Consider the following 24,069-nt stretch of genomic DNA (forward strand, 5'->3'; position numbering starts at 1 on the left):
TGTTCAGCACAAACCTGAACTGATGTATATCCAGTAAATAGCTAGGATTACAAAATTTGATCAGATGACTGAATTGATCACCCTTTTCCCGGTTCCGAATTGTTTAATTCAAACAATATATGGGTGTCCATTTCCCATTTTTAACTTCTGCGGTTAGTGATTTGTGTTTAATTCATTTAGGGGCGAAACAGTACACTCTTAAATTTTGTTAGTTTCATGTTAAATCAAGTTAGTAAAAATACCTTTCTGGATAAAATGACACAGTTAAGGGAAGGCTGATTACTCCTAATGATGTCCCCAGCTTCTCCTGACTTAACAAGAAGCCGACTTTAAAAGAGTCTTAACACTTCAGCAAAGGTAATTGCACGTTTGTAAAGCAAAACAAACGATGCTGCAGATCCAACATCCCAACATCTCTTCTCATCAATAAAAGTGAAGCGCAGTGACTGCTCCCACTGTGAAATCTTGTTGCATCTGTATTTACCCCCCTGTGACGGGGGTCTGTGTGCAGATAGGCTGTACTGCTCTTCACTGTCTCCCCTCTGTGTAATGGTTGGCCAGCACTTCTGCTGCATTCGGGGCAGGGGAGAGAAGCGGAGGATTGCACAATGAGAGAAGTGCAGCAGCGGGGCGCAGGAGCCACATGAAAGCTCGACTGCCTTTTGGCTTGTGGTCCACTGGAACTTTGCGCAGAGCCAGGCCTATGGCTCGAGCCGGATTATATCTTTTGGTAGCTTCCCAACATCTATAGAACCGCAGAGTCTGAATCAGTCTGTTAACTAAACCTTGCAATCTGGCAACTTTCTTTTTGCCAAGGGTGGATCAGAATATTAACGAAGAGGTAAAGAAACTTGTGCAGCTCAAACATTGAATGAGTGCAGTATGGCCTGCAGTGGACAGGAGGAGGTGAATCCAACGTTCCACCTAAACAGCCAGCCCATCAATAGCTGAACCATAATTATCTGTAAGATTCAACTCCGTCTCTGCTGATGATGCACTGGTACCGATTAAGTTATTCCTCCATGCCCAAGAGAATTCCAGTTCGTGAATGTTTGTGTTATGTGAATTGAAATATCTCGGATGTACCCCAATTGATTTGAAGCCCTGAAAAGACCCCAAATTATATTGTGGGCCCTATTGCTATTGCAAAGTGTAGATGTCAGCATAGTAATCTAAATAATAATGCTGTATATCCTTGTAACTAGTTATGATCTCCCACTGAGTGTGATCCAGCGATTGGGCAGCAGTCCTCCGCTGGGCTTTTTTTTCTTTCTTACAACTAAGCTAACCTTTTACTGGGCCATTCCCCCTTGCCACATGTGTGTGGGCCTGTGCATGGTTGCCCAGATAGGCTACCTCAAGTTCAGTACCGTTTTTGAATTGAACATGCAAGTCTGAAATTTTTAAGAACAACTGCAACTGCGCTGCTGGTGGTTGTATACTGAAGCACAATAGATGCACACGCCTTCTCTGTGTGCTCTAGTTGCTCAACAATAGATTTGAGAACTGTTTGTTTCAGTAGTGAGATGCCCTTAATAGCACACCTAAAGCTTTCCTAGACTGTTGAGAAGAATTGGACTGAGCCCATATTAATGTAAACAAATTCTTTATTCATGGAAGCAGTGTCCTCCTGGAATTCGGGCCAGTTAGTGCTGCAGATGGGAGCCTCCACACCTGATGGTGGTACATGGACTCCGGGAGGGCAATGGCCAGCAGGAAAGGAGAGTGGTCCGATGGTGTGCTGGGTAGATATTATGTTATGCTCCGCCTCGTTGTCAACAGTGTTGCATAATCATCTCAAAGAACTCCAGTTAGAGCATGGGATGCAGGGGGCAATCCTATAGTGCCCCTGCCACATATACATCTGGTCCTCTAGGGTCTGTATAGATAAAGTCCAATTTAAAGTGTTGTGTTTTACTGATTATTCATGCCGCCCTACAGGCGAATGAGAAGTAAAAGGTGTTCTCCAAGATCAGCAAAGGTGTGAGACTTGGCAGGATCAGAGTGAGTCTCCTGCAAGAAGGCAACCTCAACATTAGATTGATCTAGATACGACCGGTGTAGTTGTTGTTTCTTGTGGTTGCCCAGCCTTCTAACGTTCCAGGTAATCCTTTTATTAGCAAACATCATATGTTTACATGCTAACAAAAATATGAAAGAAATGTCCTCTAACAAGAAATGCAGACTTTCAAACAAGTCTAAACTTTCAGCATCGGAGCATTCAGTTGGCAGTTATAGTCTACATTTACTGCAAAAACCCAGTGGTCAATGAAAACCCCCACATGCAACTGGAAAAATCAAATAATGAACAATACTGGCGAGGTGGGGTAGCAGTAGCTACCCTAGACCGTTGTTAAGTAAATAGAGAGGGTAACAACATATTAATGCTAACATTATGCAAGGGTGAAGATCTCCAATTAGGTAGCAGCCTAAGTACCCTTTCCACTGTAGAAAGAGAGTAGCAACCAATTCAGTAGTAATGGCAGGAACAGAACATCTTAGTAAGTCATATAAATGATAACAATTATAATAAGAGGCAAGGTGGCAGGAACATTTGCACCCCAACATTATTCACAGAAGTCCCTTAAATCAGCAAACACGAGGATTATTCCACACCTCATTGACTTTCCTTTTTGCGTTGGGTATGAGATCTGATTGTCAAGCTGAGTCTCACCGGTTTTGTTGTACTTATAAACCCTAGTTTTAATTAATTTCATAGCCTTTGAGAGCGGTAAAACTATAACATCCAAGCGTCTACTAGAAGGTACACCCTTGCAGGGTAGAGATTAACCTTAATTGATGTTTTTGGAATGCAGAACTGGATTGGTAGAGCATCCTAGGCCATGGTATACTAGGCCCTGTTTTTCGCCTAGAAAGTCAGAGGGCAACATCGCTGTCTATTTAATTGAGAACAATTAAAGTAACAAGAACGAAAGGGGGGCCCAGGAGATGGGGGGAAAAAACTCCTATTTTTTTTTTAAAGAATCCTCACTCACCAACCTAGTTGGTGACATGCTTCGTCATCGTGTTCCCACCAGGGGGACCGAGTGTCTCCCTGGTGTGCTTCGACGCTTGAGTTACAGCGGAGCTGGATTTTTTTTTAAATGTGCTGGTGCAAAGAAAAAGGGTGCAGTTTTAAAAGATGACAAGCGCACCCAGAAATACTTTTATTAACAGGGCAGCTTGCAATTGATAAAAACAAGTGAAGTGGCCTTAACAATGAGCCAACTGTATCCTAGATTTTTAAAGTGCAAGAGTGGTCGCCATGTTTCTGCTTATCATTGCTTGGTTAACTAAGCTTTCATCATGATCAAAAAACACTCCCCGGCGATATACGCATGCTAAGGCGTACCCTAACCTGAGGAGTCTGTGTGTGGTGGTAAATCTCACGGTTTTACCAGAACGGGCGCTCCTGGGATTTCCAAGGGCCCTAATCTGAAAGAGAAATAGACAAAGGACAAAACATAAACGCATCCTTAGGTACACACTTATTTCTCTTATGGTTAGTCAAGGTGCGTTTCCATCCGTTACCTCGTATATTGTGGATCACGTCATGCCCCCACCAGTGCTCATATATATGTGACACTAGTGACATCCTCTGTTGTCTGGTCATGTCAGAGGTTGGTTAAAATATCATGCTTATACAAAAAGCTCTAAACAATGCATTGTATCTTATTCCATGAGCGTACTCGCGTAGTACACTGGTGAAAACTCTCGATACACCTCACACGGAGTACGTGCTTAGTTCGTGCTATCCCCTCAACGGTATTTACAAAAAGCATGATCGGACTTTCACGGTACACGCATTACCGCTAAAAATGTGTGCACCGTAGCATCGTCCTTGTTACTTTAATTGTTTTTACACTAAGTCACTCTTTTGTTGATGATTAATATTTACCAGGAGAAGAAGAGTGATTTTCTCTCGTTGTTTGCTATATTTAATTGAGAAGTTATGCCTCAATGGTGTGCAATAGAGCGCCAGTAGGCAGTATAGGACCCAAAGATCTGGACGCCTGCTCTACGACAAAAAGACTGGAAAATTGTCTGCCTTAAACATCTTCTACCAGTAGTTCTACAAAAGTCTCAATTTTACTAGTATTAGTGGATTCAGATGTGCCAACAATGGGTCTACAGCACAGTTCTTAGCTGCAATCTTAGCCACATCGACCACAAGATTTGCCACAGTGTCCCTAAGTTCTGTTCACCCATCCTTAATAGAAGAGATTCTTAGGTCCGTCTCATTCAGTAGGTCAACAAAAACACTACGGTAAGGTAGAACCCGGGGGAATATTTAAAGACCAATCTCTGGGAACGACCCCCACAGACACGGAACAACGAAAGAGTACCAGAGGGTTGTCATTGTATACCACGCTTTATTGGTCAGTTTAGGGGTCTTTCGTTGTTTGCCTGTTCCCCGCACACTGCAAACTTACCTTTTCTTTCAGACCCTCTGGTACTCTTTCGTTGTTCTCATTCAGTAGGTCTTCATGCTTGTCAGTCCTCGCCATCTCATCAAGACACATTGTTAGATCAATCTTTCCATCTATCTGCTTGAAACTCGTTTGCATCTTGAGCATGAGAAGGGGGGATAAGAGGGGGACCTCTCGCTGCAGGGCTTGAGGAGTCAAATCTGACTTCAGAAAGCGTAGGGTCAAAGGCTATTTTGCGTTGTCTTTGATCTGTGTTGCCCATGATGTCATCATCTGCATGGGTCCCAAGGGAGCTGAAAAAAAGACAGGCCCCACTGATGGTTGGAGCCTGCAGGAACTAAGATGGTGGTCTCTGCCAATGCTGTAGAAGATCTACAAGCCATGCAAGTTGAGCAGGAAATTTCCACCCCCCTACACACACGCACTCGCACACACATGTATCAGGTCTTGGAAGTTGAGCAGTGCCGCAGTGTCCCATACCCTATCAAGAGAAGAGTTTATCCTAGGACCTGGCAAATATGTCTGTCTCCAACAGGGTCTAAGAGCCAGAAGCGGGTTGGAAGAATGTGGACTGGCTCTGTGAGTAGCTCTGAGCAGAACCAAGCACCATCCTCATTGGGAGGGGGTCACAGGCTGGAGGTACTGATGCTAGAGTAGGCTTCTCTTGACGAACTTGTGCAAGCCTGCATGAATCACAATGTGCTTAGATGCACGATTGGCCCAGGTGGTACAAATAAAGTAGCAGTATGTTGGCCATAATTCGGGCGGTTTAATCAGCAAGGCCCATGGTGTCCCCCACTGCATGCTGCACCAGATAGTGCCAGGCAGCTGGAGCGTACCCAGGATTTGGGTGTGCATATCGGGCATCGGTTTGGCCACAGGACACATCGTGGCAGCTGCATGCTTTCTCCGCCCCGGTGGGACATCAGTTCAACCCCCACAGGCTGCTCACCACCAGCGGGTGGGCCTGTCTTCAGTGGTTCGTAAGGGTAGGCTGCGACTCACCAGCTTAGACAGTGTCCAAATCCAAATAACTGACTAACCTATCCACCACTTAAAATGGACTCTCATGTTTCACTATACTAATTCAACACTAATCCTCTATGGGTCCTGGAGTAGCGTGCTACCCGCCGACCAAGCGCTTTGACGCCTCGTCAGGGGTAGTAAGCGCTATGTAAATGCAATTACAATACAATACATCTCTTGGTCAAAACAGTACATAACATGATCACTGCTGGACTTGGGGGGGGGGGGGGGGTTGTAAAAGTAGTCCTCACCATGTTTTAACAGTGTCAAACCCCTTAGTATGGTGTTTATCGTGGTCATAGAAAGCCTAAAACTTCCACAAGGCTTCAGATTTATTTTCATATTTAGGCATTGTCTTTACTGCTATGCTTTGTCTTTTAGATTCCGAGCACAGTTGTGAGGATCTCTTGTTGTGTCCGATTTCAACATTTGAAGAGGCTAAATCTTTTTCATGGCATTCAGCTTACATTGCCTATTTTTACATGCAGTGACCTAATTTCCGAAGCAGATTCTGCTAATGCCCGATACTGAGCCTTTAGAGAGGGAAAGATGCTACTATGGTTACCTACATTTCAGAGGACATCATTGACATGTATAAAGATATGATCATTTTGCAGCAAAAGCATGAGCTCCGATATCAAGCCAGTGATTTCCAAATAATAGTGAACCCTATGTACACTCTCTATAAAATGTTTGCCAATCATCTAAACATCCTTTGTGTGCGTTGCGTAAGCCATTAGCCTCTGAAAATATTGATGTTTTTCTGTATGTATGCCATTTCAGCACCAAAGGTGTATGCAGTGTGCGCTATTTAAATTCAATCAACTGTGTGAATTGATCCATTTTGGATGATTGTGTGCTCGACAAAGCTATCTACAGTCTTCTGCAGCGTTCGTGTTCACGAATCAGCTATTGAAGTTTGAACTTAAAAGTAAAGTTAAACATTCAAATATGCAAGCATACTCATTCCATGCTACACCAATTGGAGCTCTTTTACAGAGTTTTAACCATGCTACAGCCTCACCAGTCTACTTATTCACACAACACTAGTTTCTCATTAAACTATTGCCATACACTGTCGGCCCCATCAAGCAGCCTAGAAATAGTTTATGGGAGATACACCCCAGGATGCTGTCTACACACACTGACTTGACATTATGCTAATCTTTCTATAAAGACTTTGCTTGCATAAAAACATTGACCATGCATTGCCCAAACTCAAGCTACCTACAAAGACTTGCTATCTGCAATACCCTAACTTGCTACCACAGACATCAGCCACACATTAAACTCCCATCGGGCAATATGTACTTACAACCTACAAACAAGTACTTCCCAGAAGAGTCCTTTGAAGTATTGACTCCAACTACAGCTGCAGCAGGCTACCTTGAATGTCTAGTCTTGCAGTACACTTTTAAAACAGCTTGGATATTCTGGCCTGAACGAATAGCCTTTCCCGTCTAGCTACACCCATCACCAAACTCCATAAATTAAATCTCTTTCAGCTGCAGGCTCCTAAGTACCTTCCTGAGCAGAGATTCCTGTTTTTATCACTGATGAGGTTGGTTTTTAGGTCTCGCTGAGTCAGCGCATGCGCTGCTCTGCGAGACATTTAGTCAGTGGCTTTTGGAAATGCTTCCAAAGGCTGTTGCCGGCCACCAGCTTTCGGTTACGCGCTCAAGCGCGTGCGCCTCGCTCCGCCTCTGCAATCAGAGTGCGTCATCGCGATCACTTTCATCGGGATCCCTTTCGCTTTCACAGCTTGTTGTTTGTAGAACCCTGTTTAAGCTCTTTGACCCTCTCACTTACAAACTTCTCTCCTTTCGGTCATAGCCTACTCCTCTGCTCCTCCCCTCAGCTCTATTGAACACTGCGTCTCTCCTCAGCCATCACTGTCCCATTCCTTTACACACTTCTGCCGCCATCCGTCTGCCGACCCCTGTCCCGTCTCCTCTACACAGTACTGCCCCCGGTCCTCGCTGCTCCTCTGATCCCGCTGCACACCTCATAGACACAGGACTGGGCTACATTACAGCAAACCACAGCAGTACTGGGACATTGTAACACATCAGAGGGCAGTGGGTGCATTGTAGCACAGCACGGAACTGGACTGCTCTACAGCATATCGCACAACAGGGCTACAATGCAGCACATCACAAGGCAGTGGCTTCTTTCTGGCATGACACAAGAATGGACTTCATCACAGCACATTGCAGTGGCTACGTCGTAGCACACCACAGGACAGTGGCTACGTGGCAGCATACCACAGGGCATCGGCTACAGTGTACCACCTCACAGGATTGGGCTATGTCCTTGACCATCCCAGGGCATCAGCTACATTCTAACATACCGGCTGTAATGAATACTTGAAGTATAGAATTATAAACATTAAAATGCTTGTGTATTGTAGAGTAACACCTGTACAGCGGCAGTGTTTCTAGAACAATTACTTTGTTGCATGCCACTGGAAGGCAGCGCCTACATTGTGCGTCAAAGAACTGCAGCTCAGGCACTGCATCCTGGCACGTGATTGGATAGTAGCTGTGGCGTAGCGCATCCTCGAGGAATAGCCAGCCTGTACCTGCACTCTGGCAATGAAAGGGCAATGGGTACTTTGCTGTGGATTAGGTAACCAAGCATTGGCATAGTCAATAGGTCTCGCTTCTTGGACCTTATAAGTATTAGTTATGCAGCACAATATCCTTGGTGCAACAACATCAACTGTTGCATGGCTAAACACTTATAAGGTCCCAAAGGCGAGACCTATTGGCTATGCCAATGCTTGTTCAGAGCTAGCTTTTTGTCCTCTGGACTGAGCTACGCATATCTGAAGGAAAGTGTGCCATCTTGTGCGCAACCAGGAGCAAAACTACTAGCGGACAATACAAAAGGAAGTGGATTTGTTCTGTAAGAGTTTAATCTCTTGTATGCACCCATGTTTGACGTCTTTTCTGACTCCCCTAAAAAAATCTGGTTTCTGATCAGTCTTGCAAATACTAGATCTGTGTCATGATGACTTAACTCAATAGGCTAGGTGACCACTCTTAGAGAAATGAAACCCCAATTGAGCATTTTTAAAAATTGATGTTAGCCTCCACTCATTAAACGCACTGCACCTCTGTGGCACCAAGATGTGATCCCTCATGTACAAGCCCTTTGAATCCATGGCTGATTGTGTTATTGACTTATTTGGGAGATATGCTATTTTCTTACATTTGCTTTCAATAGGCGGGTTGAAGAGTTTCATTGTCTCTTGAAAAGTCTCATTCCTCTTTGAATAGGTTTTTTCAGTGCCAGATGGTTTGGCAGTATTTAATTTAAACCAATATGTTATTCATTTGCTATGCCCTAGAGCCCGTACTTCTTCAGCTAAGTAAACTGCACAATATGGATGTGAGTTCTAAAACTGTATTCAGTGCACAGTTTCCTTCAGGATTTTCGATCATCTCTTCACCTACCCGAGGCAATGGATGCTACACTTTTATCACGGAGAGTGTCTTGTTTGGCCATTTTTGTTGGAAAAATTCAGCTTCCTCTTAGATGCCATGCTTAATATTCAGTGCTTTGGTGAATTTTCGAATATCTCCGAGATTGTAGGGCAGCGATTAGAGCACTCATCACACTTTCACTAAGCATTCTTATTTATTACGGTCTGTGGATACTTTAAGACACTGTTTGTTTTATACAGCCTTACTGATCTATGTGTGCTCTGAAATCAGATTTCTGACCAACTTGGACGGGATAAGGAAATAAAATTGACCATAAGGAAAATTACGTTCACGTTTATCACAATAGGTTTCTATCAGTCTCTTAACTACACATGCAAGCCTTTCATTTTGCTGATTTTGTGTAAACAATTAAAATGTCATTGGCAAAGCTAATAGAGCTGGCATGCCTACCAGCCTTTTGGCTTTCAGTGCTTGTTTTTTTTTTTTTACACTACAGTTTTGTAAAGCTTAATTGTGTGGGATATATATATAGGGCCCGAAACGCGTCATGGCGGTCATGGGAATGCACGCAAAGTAAAAGAAGACTGCAAATCACCCGTTTGGGTGCGTGTTTCGTTTGTCCTGTTTTATTTGGATTCTTGAAACGAAGTTCTGTGAAAATATATATATATATATATATATATATATATATATATATATATATATATATATATTTGTGAATAAACCTCTGGTGTGAGCACCGCAAAACCTTTGGTCCCACGAGTGCAGTTCTTTAGAAGAGATAATTTCTGAAGCTGAGCAAGAGTGTTACTGCGGGTACCGCAAACTGCACCCGCCCACGAGTGCCTCGATTTTCAGTGGGACAGGGAGCGTATATATATATATATATATATATATATATATATATATATATATATATATATATATATATATATACATACACTAAAAAAACCATAGGTTTCACACCAGTTATAGTTAGCTGGAAATTTTACTGACATAAAACCATTGAAATTCCACGTTATAGTTAGTTGGACTCACTATAACTTGCGCTCCTGCAATGCACTGCTGATGACGTCACATTTTACATCACTCATGACATGGTCAGTGACATCACTCATGACACCATCCTTGTGACAGAGTCAGAGACCTCCTTTCATTGTAATGTAACCCTTGAAACACATTCAAAAATAGAAACTAAAATTTTCAAAATAATGGAGATACCCATACCAGTTACAACAACCAATTCAGTAATTCCACCATCTATATACACATCCACTCATTCACTAACAGTTCTATATAGTCACTCATACTATACTAGTACTTTGTCCCTTCTCTCGGGGAGGGCTAATCACAGGAAGGGCCTTAGAGTCCATTCCACCAGGGTTTAGTACACGCTGAAGTCCTGATGAATGCCAGGTAAATTCATACCGTTTCGTGGCTGAAACATGTCGACTGATAACTAGGAAACTACCACTTAATTAATTGTGGACGAATTTCCTACACATAATTTTTAATTAACCTGTCCCTAGTGATCACTAGAATAAAATTAATTTTGATACACTACGGACTATTTTTAACCATCCATCACTCACTAGTTTTCTTTACACAACACTGCCTGAACTCACCAACCCGCTCCGCAGTAAAATCTGGCGTCGTAGCACACAAAAGAGACACTCTGTCTCTTTTGTGGGGCCCGATGATGAAGCATGTCATCACTAGGTGGTGAGTGAGGGCTTTCCTTAACGCCTTAAGTGAAGCCGTTTACCTGCTCCTGACGGTGGTTGAATACTACCATTGGACACTCTTTTCTTGTTTATTAATCATAGGAAGAGGCATAATAACTTCATGCCGTGGACAAATGGGGAGAAAGAATAGGAGAAAAGACAGTAATGTTGACAGCGCCAACATATCTTGGTTTGCAGAAATCTATTGACTTGGCCAATACTCGTTTCTTGTTGTGGTGACTGGCCCTTTTCAGGACGCATCTTAACAATGTAATTAGTCTTTCACCCTGACTGCCCTTCTACTCCACTTGTTGGGACTCGATTGCTGCAGTTGGCAATGTCAAAGAAAAACGTTTCAAAACATATACTGTTATTTTAATGCCATTTTAGAGTCCTCCATGTGCGAAACTTCCCCTTACGTCAGGGCCACCCCTTGCCTACCTATTGACAACTGTCTCTTTCACCTATCTAGCAGGATGTAGGATTAACTTTGGTCTGTCACCCTGTAGTCTTTACTGTGCAGTTGGATTTACGAAATTCCAAAGTGGAGTATGCTAGCATGGTGAAAAGAGGCGTACAAAATCTTATTTTTGAGAATTACTAAATTTGGGGATTAATAATTCTACGAAAATCTGATGATTTTCTTTGGGGGGGGGGGGGTGCTAGAACAAGGTCTGAATCCTTCAATGTAGTGGAAAAAAAACTTTCACTCTTCAAAGGTGCTGTCATGCAGAAATATTACCTGTTCACACTTATCTGCAATGCAGAGTAGTGCCAATGCCTCATGACTCCTTTAAACAAGCTTTATTATTTTGGCCATGGAGTCCAATTTCACAGAGGAGTTGATAAACCCCTGACTAAATCTCTCACTTTGGATGTTGAGGTTTGCTACTTCAGGAACTCCATATTCCTCCATTGGGGGGTTATTTAGGCCTTGATACAGTACATCCTGAAACCAACTTTTAAGCTTTAAATGGGTTGTCCGAGGTTGCATTATCCAGATATAAGAAGGAGTTCCTCCTATTGCACATGAAAAGTTCTATGGAGGAAACTACAAAGCTTGGGCATCTCTTAAACAACTTGCTCCGGGCAATAATGTCGCTTTACTCCTCGACCTGGGTGAATGTCAAGCTATCACAGAGATGGTTACAAGGATAATTACAACAGTCAATGCACTAAAGCACGGCTGTGTTCTTGCTCCCGTTATTTAATTTTTATACCGGCTATATGGCCTTGACTGTAAAGCATGCCAACCTGATCTCTGATTTTTGGTGGGATGTTAAGGTCACGCTTCTCCAATATACAGATGACATCATTCTGCTGGACCACCCCAGAACTCTAAACGTCCTACATAAATACAGCGAGGTAAAGAAAATGACAGCAAATGAAACTATGGAAAAAGTCGTAGTCTTTGGTTGGGCGACTAAGAGAATTAATAAAGACTGGAGCCTGGGCTCTCTGAAAATAAAAATGACAATCATAAAATGATTTGTGTGTGTGGTTGGCCGTAAGCAGAGGGACCAAAACTTAACTGGGCCACCTCAAAAGTAAAGGCCGACCTGATTATTACTAGACTCAGTCAGCTTAATAGTATTAGAGAGCCCCTCCTCCGTTCCAATTCCACGGGTATACTGTGCATCCCCCCATACCCGTGATTAACTACGGTCAAGAAGCTTTCCTGAGGCAACTCACTGAAATAACGGACAGAATGCGGCTTAAATCGTACCAAATAATTATTACGTTGACCAGGTATTCAGTTAAGATCGAGTGGAACATCTGTATGAAGGCATAACGTGTTCTAACATGGACGCCGTCCTAAAATACTACTATAGGACCATCAAGGCCCCGTCCAACACACTGAAATCAGCTCTTTAGCTCATATTCGATTTATAGAAGAGCCCTTGAGCCAAGGAATTAAATAAATCACTTGATGACATCCAAATGGACTGGTCTGACATGAATAAAGGTCTGCTCTCGCACATGGCACTTAAAACCACCTTGAAAAGACAGACAAAATCACTGTCAATGCTGATATGGCCAAGCTAAAGAGCACACTGGTCCTTGAAGCGTTAGCTGCATCATATGCTAATAAGTATCCGTCCTGTTTGAGACCACACCAATATCTTCATTGCTCGATTGGAAAAGCCTCCCTTGAACAAATCATGGCGGCAAGGTTGATGTGCCTCCAGATGAAAGAAATGATAGTCAACTGTAGGCTTTGTGGCTATAAAATGGAGTTGTTTTATCACCTATTTTTCTGCTGCCCGGTCCTGCTGCAAACCTGGTGTACTTTTAAAACAACTTTTTTTAACCCACAGAATTCGAACCTGTAAAGAGGCCATGAATTTTGTCTTCACTATGACTGAGCCATGACCTGGCTAAATTTGGCACATGTTAGCTACATCAGGAACTCTTTAAAGAACTTAAGACTGGCTTGACGCAGACTGGAAAGGTCAGCCCCATTTCAGCTACGCCTCCGATGGCAAGCTATGACTATTTGCGTAATACCTATGTGCCTCATACTAATGGTCCCCGCCAATGCTCCTTTTTTCAGAATTGTCTTTTAGTGTCTATTTACTACTGAATCTTTTAGGACAGGACCTGCTAAATTGTTTTTTTGTGTGCACTTTAGCCATCACCTCCGCTCCACCTTTGTAAGATACATGCCCACTGCTAGCCTCTTTTTCAGAATACATACACTTTCCAGGTGTCTTGGGTACTGTGAATTATTAACCTGGCTTGCTTTCAGCCTCAGGTCTCATCTTGCGTTCTAAAAGCAACACTTCTAACATCTCCTTCAACTTTTATTAGGATTTTTCCCCTATTTGAGCGCGATTGTTATAACCGTTTTTACCTATTTAACTCTTGTGTTAATCAAAATTTTACTTTTTCAACGATGTATAAATGCAAACCATTCCCCTCTTCTATCCCTCTCAATCCAAATAACTGACTAACTTCTCCACCGCTCAAATTACTTCATGTTTCACTATACTAATTTACCACTAATCCTTTATTGGTTCCGGGGTACCGTGCTACTCGCCAAGAACGCGCTTCACCTCGTCAGGGGTCGTAAACTCTATATACATGCAATTACAATACAATGATTTTAATTAATTACACAATAAACAGATTGATTGACGCATGGAAAGTTGCTTACGTGTCTGAATTCAGAGCCGAATCGGAGCTCAGCTCCGTCCAGGGATCAAGGAGTGAAGGGATGATAGGCATTCAAATTAAACTGTGGGATATTTAGGTAAGGAGAGGTCGCCCTGAATTGATGGATAATCCTTAATATAGTGGGAACGTAGGTAGGCAGCACGTGTAGCTTCACTTGCTAGTGAAATGAACCATTGTCACTTGTGAAAAGCACGGTGTTCCTCCGATAATCCCAGCCTCATTACAAATGTTAAAGAATTATACCAGAAAAGAATAGGGTCGCTTAAGGTAATCACACTGGGATAAATTAGACAATGGGATAAATGAGACAATTCAAAAAGTGAAATAATACACCTCCTTTAACGCCAATTTATGGAGGCATTACTGTGGAAAGAACAATGAAGTACGATTTGTTCCCTCAAACCTTTCCCCCGCGTAATTTCCCCATTTCACCAAAATATGGAAGAAAATCAAACATTAATGCTACATCCAGTATACCTAGTCTGACTAATCGAATCACACGCCTGCTTACATTTTTGGTATTAACAATAATTATTGTGCTTTGAAAAGTGGCACACATTCACTCTTAAAATATACCTTCTATACCTCAGCATGTGGTGAACGGAACAAAGGAATCCACTAAATCCCTTAAGCCATAATTCTGTAGCTGTTGCCTAATTGACATTTAAATCAGTCTGTAATCCGTTGTAAAAAAATAAGCCTGCATTGATGGATCGTATAGCATGACTCCTCTATCACCTTCATCTCTTACCGAGATCAAATTATATCTAGCCAGCACAATCACTCATTCTATATTTCACCTGAACTGACCCACCTTCCTTTAAACCAGTGGCAAAACAGATTTTCGACCAATCATGCAGGAGGACATTATAACATCACAACCCTGTCACTGTAAGATATATTGCAACATCCCAGACAAGGACATGCAGCAACACATGAATGAGTAAACCGAGAATGACACCACACACCATAAAATAAATCCCTAAACCACACCTCACAAAATGTCTAAACACTGTGTGGCTGCACACCCCAACATCCACATTACCCTGCACACTGGCCTAACTGACCTAGCATACATCACCAAGCCTGGCCCGAGTGTATAGCCATACAAGGGATCACATTCATACCCACTACACACCATGCAACAAATCACCCCACCTAGCACCACACAATCTGGCTTTACTCTCGATCAACCAACAAATCGTGCACACATTTCATCACTCCTCTTCAGGTATTTTTACAGATAACACAATCCATGCTGCCACATTACTGCACGTCCTTACACAGAATACCACACACACTTCGTCAATCCACACTCCCTGTCTGCCACAGCACAAATGCCACAAAATATCCTCTGGAAAAGACATTAATCCCCAATATTGCATCATTACATCACTCCTCACCATTTTCACCCTGCTCATCTTAGCAGCAACTTGCATCACACCTACATCACATTCTCACCACATCACATCTCTCCATGAATCACTAAATGACATTCCATTAGGACACCACCCTCACAATACACACTACCTCGCAACTCCACATAAAATTATAATTGCAAACACTACGAACTCCATTGTTTATTGCCACAGATAAGACCACCTGCTGCAAGACAATATATCTGACCGCCCCCACCTAATCTCAGCAATATTCAACACTACAATATATCTGAATGACCAGCTACATTCACCAGATTGTTCACCCCCCCCCCCCCCCCCCCCCCAGTGAGTGGCACCGTAACCTGTCATGCTACACAAACCAGGAACCCAATTAAAAGACCATGGTTCCTTGAGTATATATTAAAAGTTGCACTTCATGAACCAATCAAAGGGAACCTTAATCCATATTTGCTAAACTGCTGGCCATACAATGTCATAACAGTTGAATGCAGTTATGTTCTATTGTATTACACTTTCGTTATTCATATAATGAAGAAACCAATTCTCTGTGCTTAACTGGCCACACAGTGCACATGTAAAGAAAGTATCACAATAAAATGTCAACATACAAATCACAAATTTGGATCATTCAAAGACAAGCTATTGGTATGAGGCTAGTCCACTCTAACACAAAACAGTCCAAAGAAATCAGACAAATTTGTTCAGTTGCTCAAATGATATATTAATCCATTTAGAATTAATGGGTCATCATCAGGGCAGCAACATTTTGAGCGAAAGAAACCGAATTGTGGAGGGCAAACAATATGATGTACTTGGACAGTCACAATTAGAGGACCCGTCTCCAAGAGGAAGCTCGCTATGCAGGTGCTGAATTATGGAAAGGCTTGGCGATTGTTAGTCTGGTACAGCTCTCTGACGAGATGCATATTCCACTAGACTAACTGATATGTTGCATCCCACTGCAATATTCTGCCGTTGTCAGACCCTTTGCATTTCCAGATCGTACAACAAATATGAATTTAGGCACATCATGAATTTCAGCTCATCAAACAATTCATGCTAAAACCAATAAAGCAACTACAGTATCATTGTCCTGTTCCAGACACATCCCATTGGCTGTTGTTTGGGAGGCCACTATGTAAGCATCTTACATGCCGTCTTTAAGCCTATTCCTCTTGATGCTTTTAGGGGGATGCAAGTTTGGCCAGAGGCTCTGTAGAATGGATTTGCATGAAGCCAGATCTGCTATATGCACTAGTATCCCTTTTCAGCGTTATAGATTTTTATTTTTTATTTTGTATACTTGCCAACTGTGGCAGTGCAGGCACTACCAACGCATTCGTGAAATATGGGGAGCTTTTTGAAAAGTAGCAAGACTAGAAAATAGATTTCATAAAAGTGGTCAGTGGGGCTTTCCAATCTAATTCCACTCTTAAAGTAGCTCTGGTGGCTCTGTGATCCTGTCACAAACTAAGAGACATTTAGCTCTGTCCTTATTTCACGTTTGTGGTGTTGTGAGATAAGACATAGCAGCACTGCTAACTTATCTGTTAATTCCTTATAAGACAGATGTTGATTATCTTCCCATGAGTGCAGAAATCGAATAACCATATTCACATTCCACAGGGAAGAATATTTTGTTTCTGGAGGTAAAGACTAGCGACTACCCCTCAGAAGTCGACCGACTAAAGAGTGTTTCCCAACCGGAATATCATGACCAGAATATGACCCGCCAAAATGGCCGATCCTCATGCGTGGACCGTGCGATAAGCCAACAGGAAGTTGACAATATGCGCTACATCTGCCCTGCTGGATCAAGATCCCATCGCAGACACCAGTGTGACCATCTCCTCCATGCTGAACCGTGTCTCTTGATGGTAGATTTTGCCCAGGCTCTTCTGATAAGGGAGGTAGCCTATGACAAAAGTTCTGGGACGTCCCAACTGTTCCTATAATCATCCAACCCATCATTAGGAGAGTCCCTTATTGAACTAGTTGGTACAAGTTGCCATGTAGGCCAGTCAGTAGATGAAGAGTCGGGGAAAGTCGGATTGGAAAGTCCATAGTAAGTTCCAGAAGAACTGGATACCATAATTATTTCCAAAGCGTGTCACCAAGATCACTTCCGCCTTCTGACGTCTGACCAAAGCAGTGATCCTGGCTATCATTGAGAACAAAAAATGCATACCTCCGAACCTGATTCCCTTCCTGAAGGAAAATGTCTGTCCCTTCCGCTAGAGGATCCTAACACCAGCTGAAAAAACAGGAAAGTTGATGGTTGAGTTGTGACTCCAAAAGATCTAAATGGCATGGCCCTACCGCGCCATCAGTAACTGAATAAGAGAGGGATCCAACTTCCATGCCCTGTAATCCTTCGGGTGTCTGGACTGCCAGTCTGCAGGCTAATTGAGTTTCCCCTGCAGTTATTCTGCCGTCATCGACAGTTTGCTTTCCAGGTAATATTTTCAGAAGTCCCTGAGCAAATCCGCCAGTACCTTGGTCCTCGTACCTTCCCTGGTGGTTTATATATTTCACTGTCCTTGTTGTCTATCTTCAACAGGATGGCTCAGGATATCTTGTTAGCCGCAAACTCCAAACCGCAAAGGATATGGCAAGGAGTTCCAGATATTTGATGAAGAGAGCCTACTCTTGCTCTGACCATTGTCCTCCAATAGTAATTATTCCACAGCATGTACCCTATCTCTGACTGGTATTGGGCTCAATAACCTGTTACGGGGCAGACCCAAATAAGGCTCTGCCGTTCCAGTCATGCATATGATCGAGCCACCGCTGAAGTTCTATCTGGGGAAAGGGAAATTTCCTGCGCATACGCCCGGCGTCTCCAGACTTTTTGCGCCTACAGGTGTTGTTGGGCCTGGTAATGCAGTGATTCCGGAAAGATCACTTGGATCGAAGAAAACAAAAGGCCTAGCATTCTGCCCAAATGCCTTAGGGAAAAAATCTCCCTGTCTAAAGTTTTGCGTAACTCCGGACTAGTCAGCTCTTCTGGGGCAAGGGAAGGGACTGATGCACTGTGTCGACTTTCAATCCCTGAAATGTCATCTGCTCCGCCTCCACAAATTCTGACTTCTGGGCTTCCCTATAAAGCCCAGTGCCTGCAATATAGACTGGGCCATCTGAAGTTGAGGCTAATGAAGATTTTTGCTTGGTGCATCAGGAGGGTGTCATCAAGGCACACTATGAGTCTCACTCCCCGTGCTCAAAGCCATTCCATAATAGGCCACAACACCTTGGTGAAGCACCATGGTGCTGAGGACAGACAGAACTGCAGGCATGTGAATTCGAAAATTTGCCGGTCCCTCTTAAATTGTAGAAGCCTATGGGGAGGAAAAATCTGAATAGTGATGTAGGTGTCCTTCAGACTGAGCCGTACCAACCAGTCGTTGGGCAACAGATTGTCATAGAAGGTGGATGCCATCCATTTTAAAATGGCGGTATACCACCCATCGATTGACATCCCTTAGATTTATAACTGGTCTGAAACCCTTGTCCTTTTTCTCGACCAGAAAAATATTGCTTAAGAATCCCCTAGGGTGAAGAACCAAAAGTGTAATGACCCCATTTCAGGAAGTTCTCTCACCTCTTGGTATACCACCTGCATCCCTTCCTATGAAAAGACTGAGGGATAGGGTCGGGAGTGTTGGCGGGTCGTACCGTAAGACTCTGTGAAAATCTTTCACACTTTAAAGCACCCACACGCCCTCTGTTATGGATGCCCACTTTTGGCTGAACCACTGTAACCTCCGCCCCACCAACACCACTTGTAGGGGAAATGTTGGTGGTACCACTTGGCACTTTGCTGGCTCTGTGGAAGGTTCCTTTTCCTTTGTATCCTCTGCCAAGACCTCTCGAGGGGTAGAAACCCTCAAAATGTCTTGTGATCTTACCACTGGATAGAGTACCTGTCTGCAGTGTATAGGGTTGGAGTTGTACGCGGCTGAAGGAGTGCCTCTTAACTCTTTTGGCTCCTCCTACAATTTGCTGACTGAAGACCTTCTTGATGGACTGCTGGGCCTTGTCCATAGATAGGAACATTTTAACATAGCGTGATAACTCCTTAATAAAGGGTTCCCCAAAGAGACCCCCATTTACCACCGGGCTGGCTTCAGTGGTGGCCAATTCACCCAACCTAGGTTAAATTTTAATCAGTTAAGAGCGTTGGCGCTCCGCTGAGAATGAGCAATTGGCATTACCTAAAAAACATGAGCCCAACCAGATCGTATCATGGGATTGATCATATGACTGGACTCCCTGGCATCTTCCGACATATCCAGGATTTTGGTAAGCGGCCCCAAAACATACTAGACCTTATCCTGGGGCAGAAGCACCAGGAACGGTCCAGGCCCTTCTTAGGGTCTTTGACAAACTTAGTGATGAACGTCACTATTCTGGTGTCGATGTCTGGGATTCTTGCCACTTTGTTGTTCAAGGACGGCCTGGGGCACGACCTCCTTGTCTCCATGTGTTTTATGATGCGGCTGATTCCACAGAGAGGGGTGATAGAGGTCTTCCGGGTTCAACATGCCAGGAACCCCCCACAGAGTCTTGTTCACTTGTCATCCAGCCTGAGTTTCTTAGTGCCACCCTTTGGACTTACTTGGGCCTGGTTCGTAGCCCGAATCCCCATCAGGGTTATTAGAACGGTCCCCGATATTGTAGTCTGCACCCTGGTGGGAGCAGGAATCCTCCTGGGGGGGGAGGGGAGGGGAGGGGAGGGGATAATCGGGCTGGGAATTATCCTGTGCTTCCTGGGCGTCTAATCGCCTTTTTAGGGAGGCCAGGCAAAGCCTTCAGAAGGCATCAGACGAGGTAGTGGTCGCCCTAGTATGCACACTGTCTGTCCTTGTTCTTGCAGTTTTGAGTGGCCCCCGTGCGTCAGAAGGAGGCTCATGCCTTCCCCAATAAAGGGCAATACACTGCGCCTTACTGTTCGATAATGTCCTGACTTAGGGGTTCCAGAGCCGGAGAGATTGCCCTCTCCAGGAATGCATCTATGATATCCACATGCTCCTCATGGGTTGGGAGAAGCAACTGTTTCTCTTCAATAGACTCCCAATTGGCATCAAAACCACTTGCCATGGCTGATCATGAGTAAAATGGAGAGGTCAATGTGCAGGAATAGGAAGCGAAAGCAGTTTCAACACTTTTTTTTTTTAAAGCGTGCAGATTTGCATTAGCCAATGCTTGATTAGGATCGACCCTGTGATCCAGCCTCTAAGTATACTGGATGTTTAGGAAATACGCTCCACCGACAAGAGCCTCTAATCAGATCAATCAAAAAATGTGGTCCTTCGTGCGTCCCAAGCGCTCGCTAAGTTGACAGCCCTTCACTGTGAGGGGAAGGGGAAACAGCCAGGAATGGTGAGACATACACCAAGGAATGTGCGGAATATGATAGGGAGGCGGGGGTCTCCTACAAAGAGACACTCCCCCTGCTGGTGTGATTGCCACGCTGCACTTCTCGTGGCTACGAGATGCACCTTAGAAATGCTGTCAAGTGTTGTCACGTTGTTTGAGGAGGCCGCGGCTGTGGAGATGTTGCACGTCTCTTCATCAGTGTCCTACCCCACGTCTTCCACACGAAAGTGAGGCGCGTCTGAGTAAGCCGAGGGAGGCCCTGCAGATGAGGGTAGCACACCCTCCGTGAAAGCCTCGTGACTGGATGCACCCCGTAGAGGGATATCGCCGTTGTTATGCTGGGATTTTAATAGCAATGGCTGGACTGCGTTATTTAAAGCCTAAGTGAGACTAATTATCAATTAACAAAGCATACTGTAAGTTAATATGAAAGGTTAAGCCATTCCATAATAGGCCACAACACCTTGGTGAAGCACCAAGGTGCTGAGGACCGAAAGAACTGCAGGCATGTGAATTCGAAAATTTGCCGGTCCCTCTTAAATTGTAGAAGAAAAGCACTTATCTGGCTGCTGAGCCGCGAGGAAAGAGGAAGTGCTGTTCCTTGAAGTTGCATATATGGGACTTACTCTATGGTTGTTTTGTTGACTCTTTGCAAATATTCATGGGATTTGTAGTCTTTGAATAAACATGTTAGTTCAAGCTGCTGAGTGAATAAATGAGTTAAGCATAATCGGAGCACCCGGTCCTGCTATTTATTTTCAGTGGTTAAATGGCATGTTTTACTGACATTTGCACCTTACTTTAATGTCCCTATTATCCTTTGGGTTTTTTTTTTCCAGTGAAAAATAAGAAAAAAAAGTGTGTATGTGTATATATATATATATATATATATATATATATATTTTCCCGGTTAAAGATACATCATAACTAGATGAAAAGGACCTTTAAAACATAACATTTTAATTTAAAACTGCTGAAATTCACCAGTTAAAAGACTTGTGTAAAAAAATACCTTGTGCCCTAAAGTAACAATAACTCGCGCCCCCACCTTGCACGGTGTTGTCATCAATGATCTCATTTAAGATGTTAGTGATTTATAAATGATTTCCTCGAACATGTCATGAGTGATGTAATATTGGATGTAATTAGCGGTGCATGACAAATGGCATGAGTTATAGTTACATTGGGCATGAGTTATTTGAGAACTGTAACTGGTGAATTTTAATTGTTTTGTTAGTTTAAAATGCTATGGTGTCACTGACATTTTCACCTAACTATAACGTCCCTCTAAACGTAGTTTTTTTTCAGTGAATGTGTGTGTGTATATAGATATATATAGTTGAGGCAGAGCACCGCTTTGAAGCAGAAAGATAAGGGGTACAATTAGTCATAAGACGGGTTGGTCAAAAAGTATTTATGAAGAAAGCCGAGACTTGAAAGCGATCCTCCTATTAATAGGGAGCTGCTTCTGAAACTGGCAGACACTGTGATTAATAACTGGGAAGCAGAATTCCACTGCATGTTTAACTGCATTAAGTGGTGTGAATAGCTATATTGGCAGCAAAATAAACTCCGACGTTCTAAAATATTAATATAGAGACCTCTTTCAGCAACATGGTTACGTTTTAGCTCTTAACATGTACCAACCTGTTGGATGGATGTGTCTGGAAATTGAACATTTGACTGTTTATTTTTTGAACTGCAGGTGAAATTACATTGCCTTACAACTGTACTGTAATTTACAATTTAAGTTAGCGCCTTTAGGCTGTATATGTGCAGAAAGCATTATTGGTATGGCGGATCATGATAATTTGTATACTGCACCGGCCGCTTAAATATACATTTTAATCGAAAACTCCTCATTGACATATGAGCCCTTTCTCCAAACAATCGATGTGTGCTATCCGTGGTAAAATGCCGAGCCCTAAAAGCATGCGTCTTTGGAGCTGATCTTATTAGAGTTTTTCGTCTTTGTGATTTGTGTATTCTGTATTCTAAAACTGAAGTTCAGATTGTAATGTTTTTTAAGTTTCGAAGCAAATCAGAAAACGTGGCAAGATAAAATGTGTGTTCTGTCATCCTAAACGCAGTTTTCTTCTCTCTTTGCAGTTAACAAGCACAAGCCATGGATTGAAAGCACATATCATGGCATAGTAACAGAAAATGATGACGCTGTTTTGCTGGATCCTCCCCTCATAGCTTTGGATAAGGACGCCCCACTTCGCTACGCAGGTATGGCACCCTGAAATTTAAGTGCCCACATAGTAGGCCTGAACAGGAGTAGTTCTGGGTCCTTATGCCTTTTGATTGTTGACTAGTATATATCTGATGCATTGACCCATCCTGGCATACTTTGATACAAATGGTGTATTATTTCGTGAATAATGTCTCTTATACAAAACAGCCACTCATGCCAAACATTTTCATTACTTCTGCTACATATTCCTATTTACCTGTATGTGACGGAAAAAAGCAGTGTAAATGAGTAAGCAATACTGATCGTTAACTGCTGCATGGCCACATAACGCAAATTATTTCATTTGTTTGGTAACTGGAGAATTAACAATTAACAAATGTCTTTATCCTCATTGTTGCATTCTTTTACAGCACCCAGGGTAGCACAATTATTTTTTGTGCTCTGATTGTACCACCCTGACGTTTGTCTCTTCAATTTCCGTGACAACAATGTGAAACTTATTTTTGTGTCTTCCACTATTTGATTTTTGTGTCTGATTATAAAATCTATTTACTGGGACAGAGTAATGGTAAAGCAATAAGAAAGGGGACTTTGACTAAGTCCTATCAACGGAGTACTTGGGTGCCGCCCTGCTTTTTTGTGTTTCAACATTAATCGCATTACAAATTAACCCGTTTTTAGGTCTCGCCTTCAGGCTACTTTTGGCTGTCTGTTGTCAAATACCTGTTGCAGAAAATACCAATACCTAGAATGGGCTTTGGGCCATTCGATTGCTTATTTGTTGGTTTTCTTGTCAATCTCAATTGCTTGCTTCTTATTCCATGGCTTACCTCCTTCCTCTAAGTGTTTCTAAGTGTTTGTTCTTCCATTGAAGCACGCCCTTTTGATACGATGACTTGTATCTTTCCACGGCTCACATTAAGTGAACTACTTTTTCTTGCATCACTCAGAGAGTGGATTTTATTTGCTGTCTCACTCATGTGCTGCTTTCACCCTCAAATATCATACGTACACACTCTACTTGTTGCTCCCTCCTCATCCCCCTTCCCAGTGTTTGTTGCTTCAATCACACCTCCCTATTTTTATAATTTCCCTCTTGCCTCAAACTCTTTGTGCTTTCTGGCTCCCCCTGTTTACTCTCTGTTGCTTTTTATTCACTTTTCCTCCACTCCCTTCCCCTGTTGATCTACCACCTATCACAGCCTTTATTTTTACCATTTCAAGAGTGGTGTCTGCCATCAAAAATTAAGGAATAAATATATGCTGGCCGATAATGTCATATGCATG

The 24,069-nt window shown here is 43.0% G+C and overlaps 1 protein-coding gene across 4 annotated transcripts in view; it reads left to right on the plus strand.

Annotated features, from left to right (window-relative positions):
* CLSTN1 (calsyntenin 1) overlaps nt 1–24,069 on the plus strand; it is a 353,579-nt gene that overhangs the window by 79,038 nt on the left and 250,472 nt on the right. For all 4 annotated transcript variants that reach the window (XM_086921388.1, XM_086921386.1, XM_086921385.1 and 1 more), the window contains exon 2: nt 22,695–22,817. In XM_086921388.1, the coding sequence (XP_086777514.1) occupies nt 22,695–22,817 (123 nt within the window). The remainder of the gene's footprint in view (nt 1–22,694; nt 22,818–24,069) is intronic.

Source organism: Lissotriton vulgaris, chromosome 5 (genome assembly GCF_964263255.1).
Source record: "Lissotriton vulgaris chromosome 5, aLisVul1.2, whole genome shotgun sequence".
NCBI lineage: Eukaryota > Metazoa > Chordata > Amphibia > Caudata > Salamandridae > Lissotriton > Lissotriton vulgaris.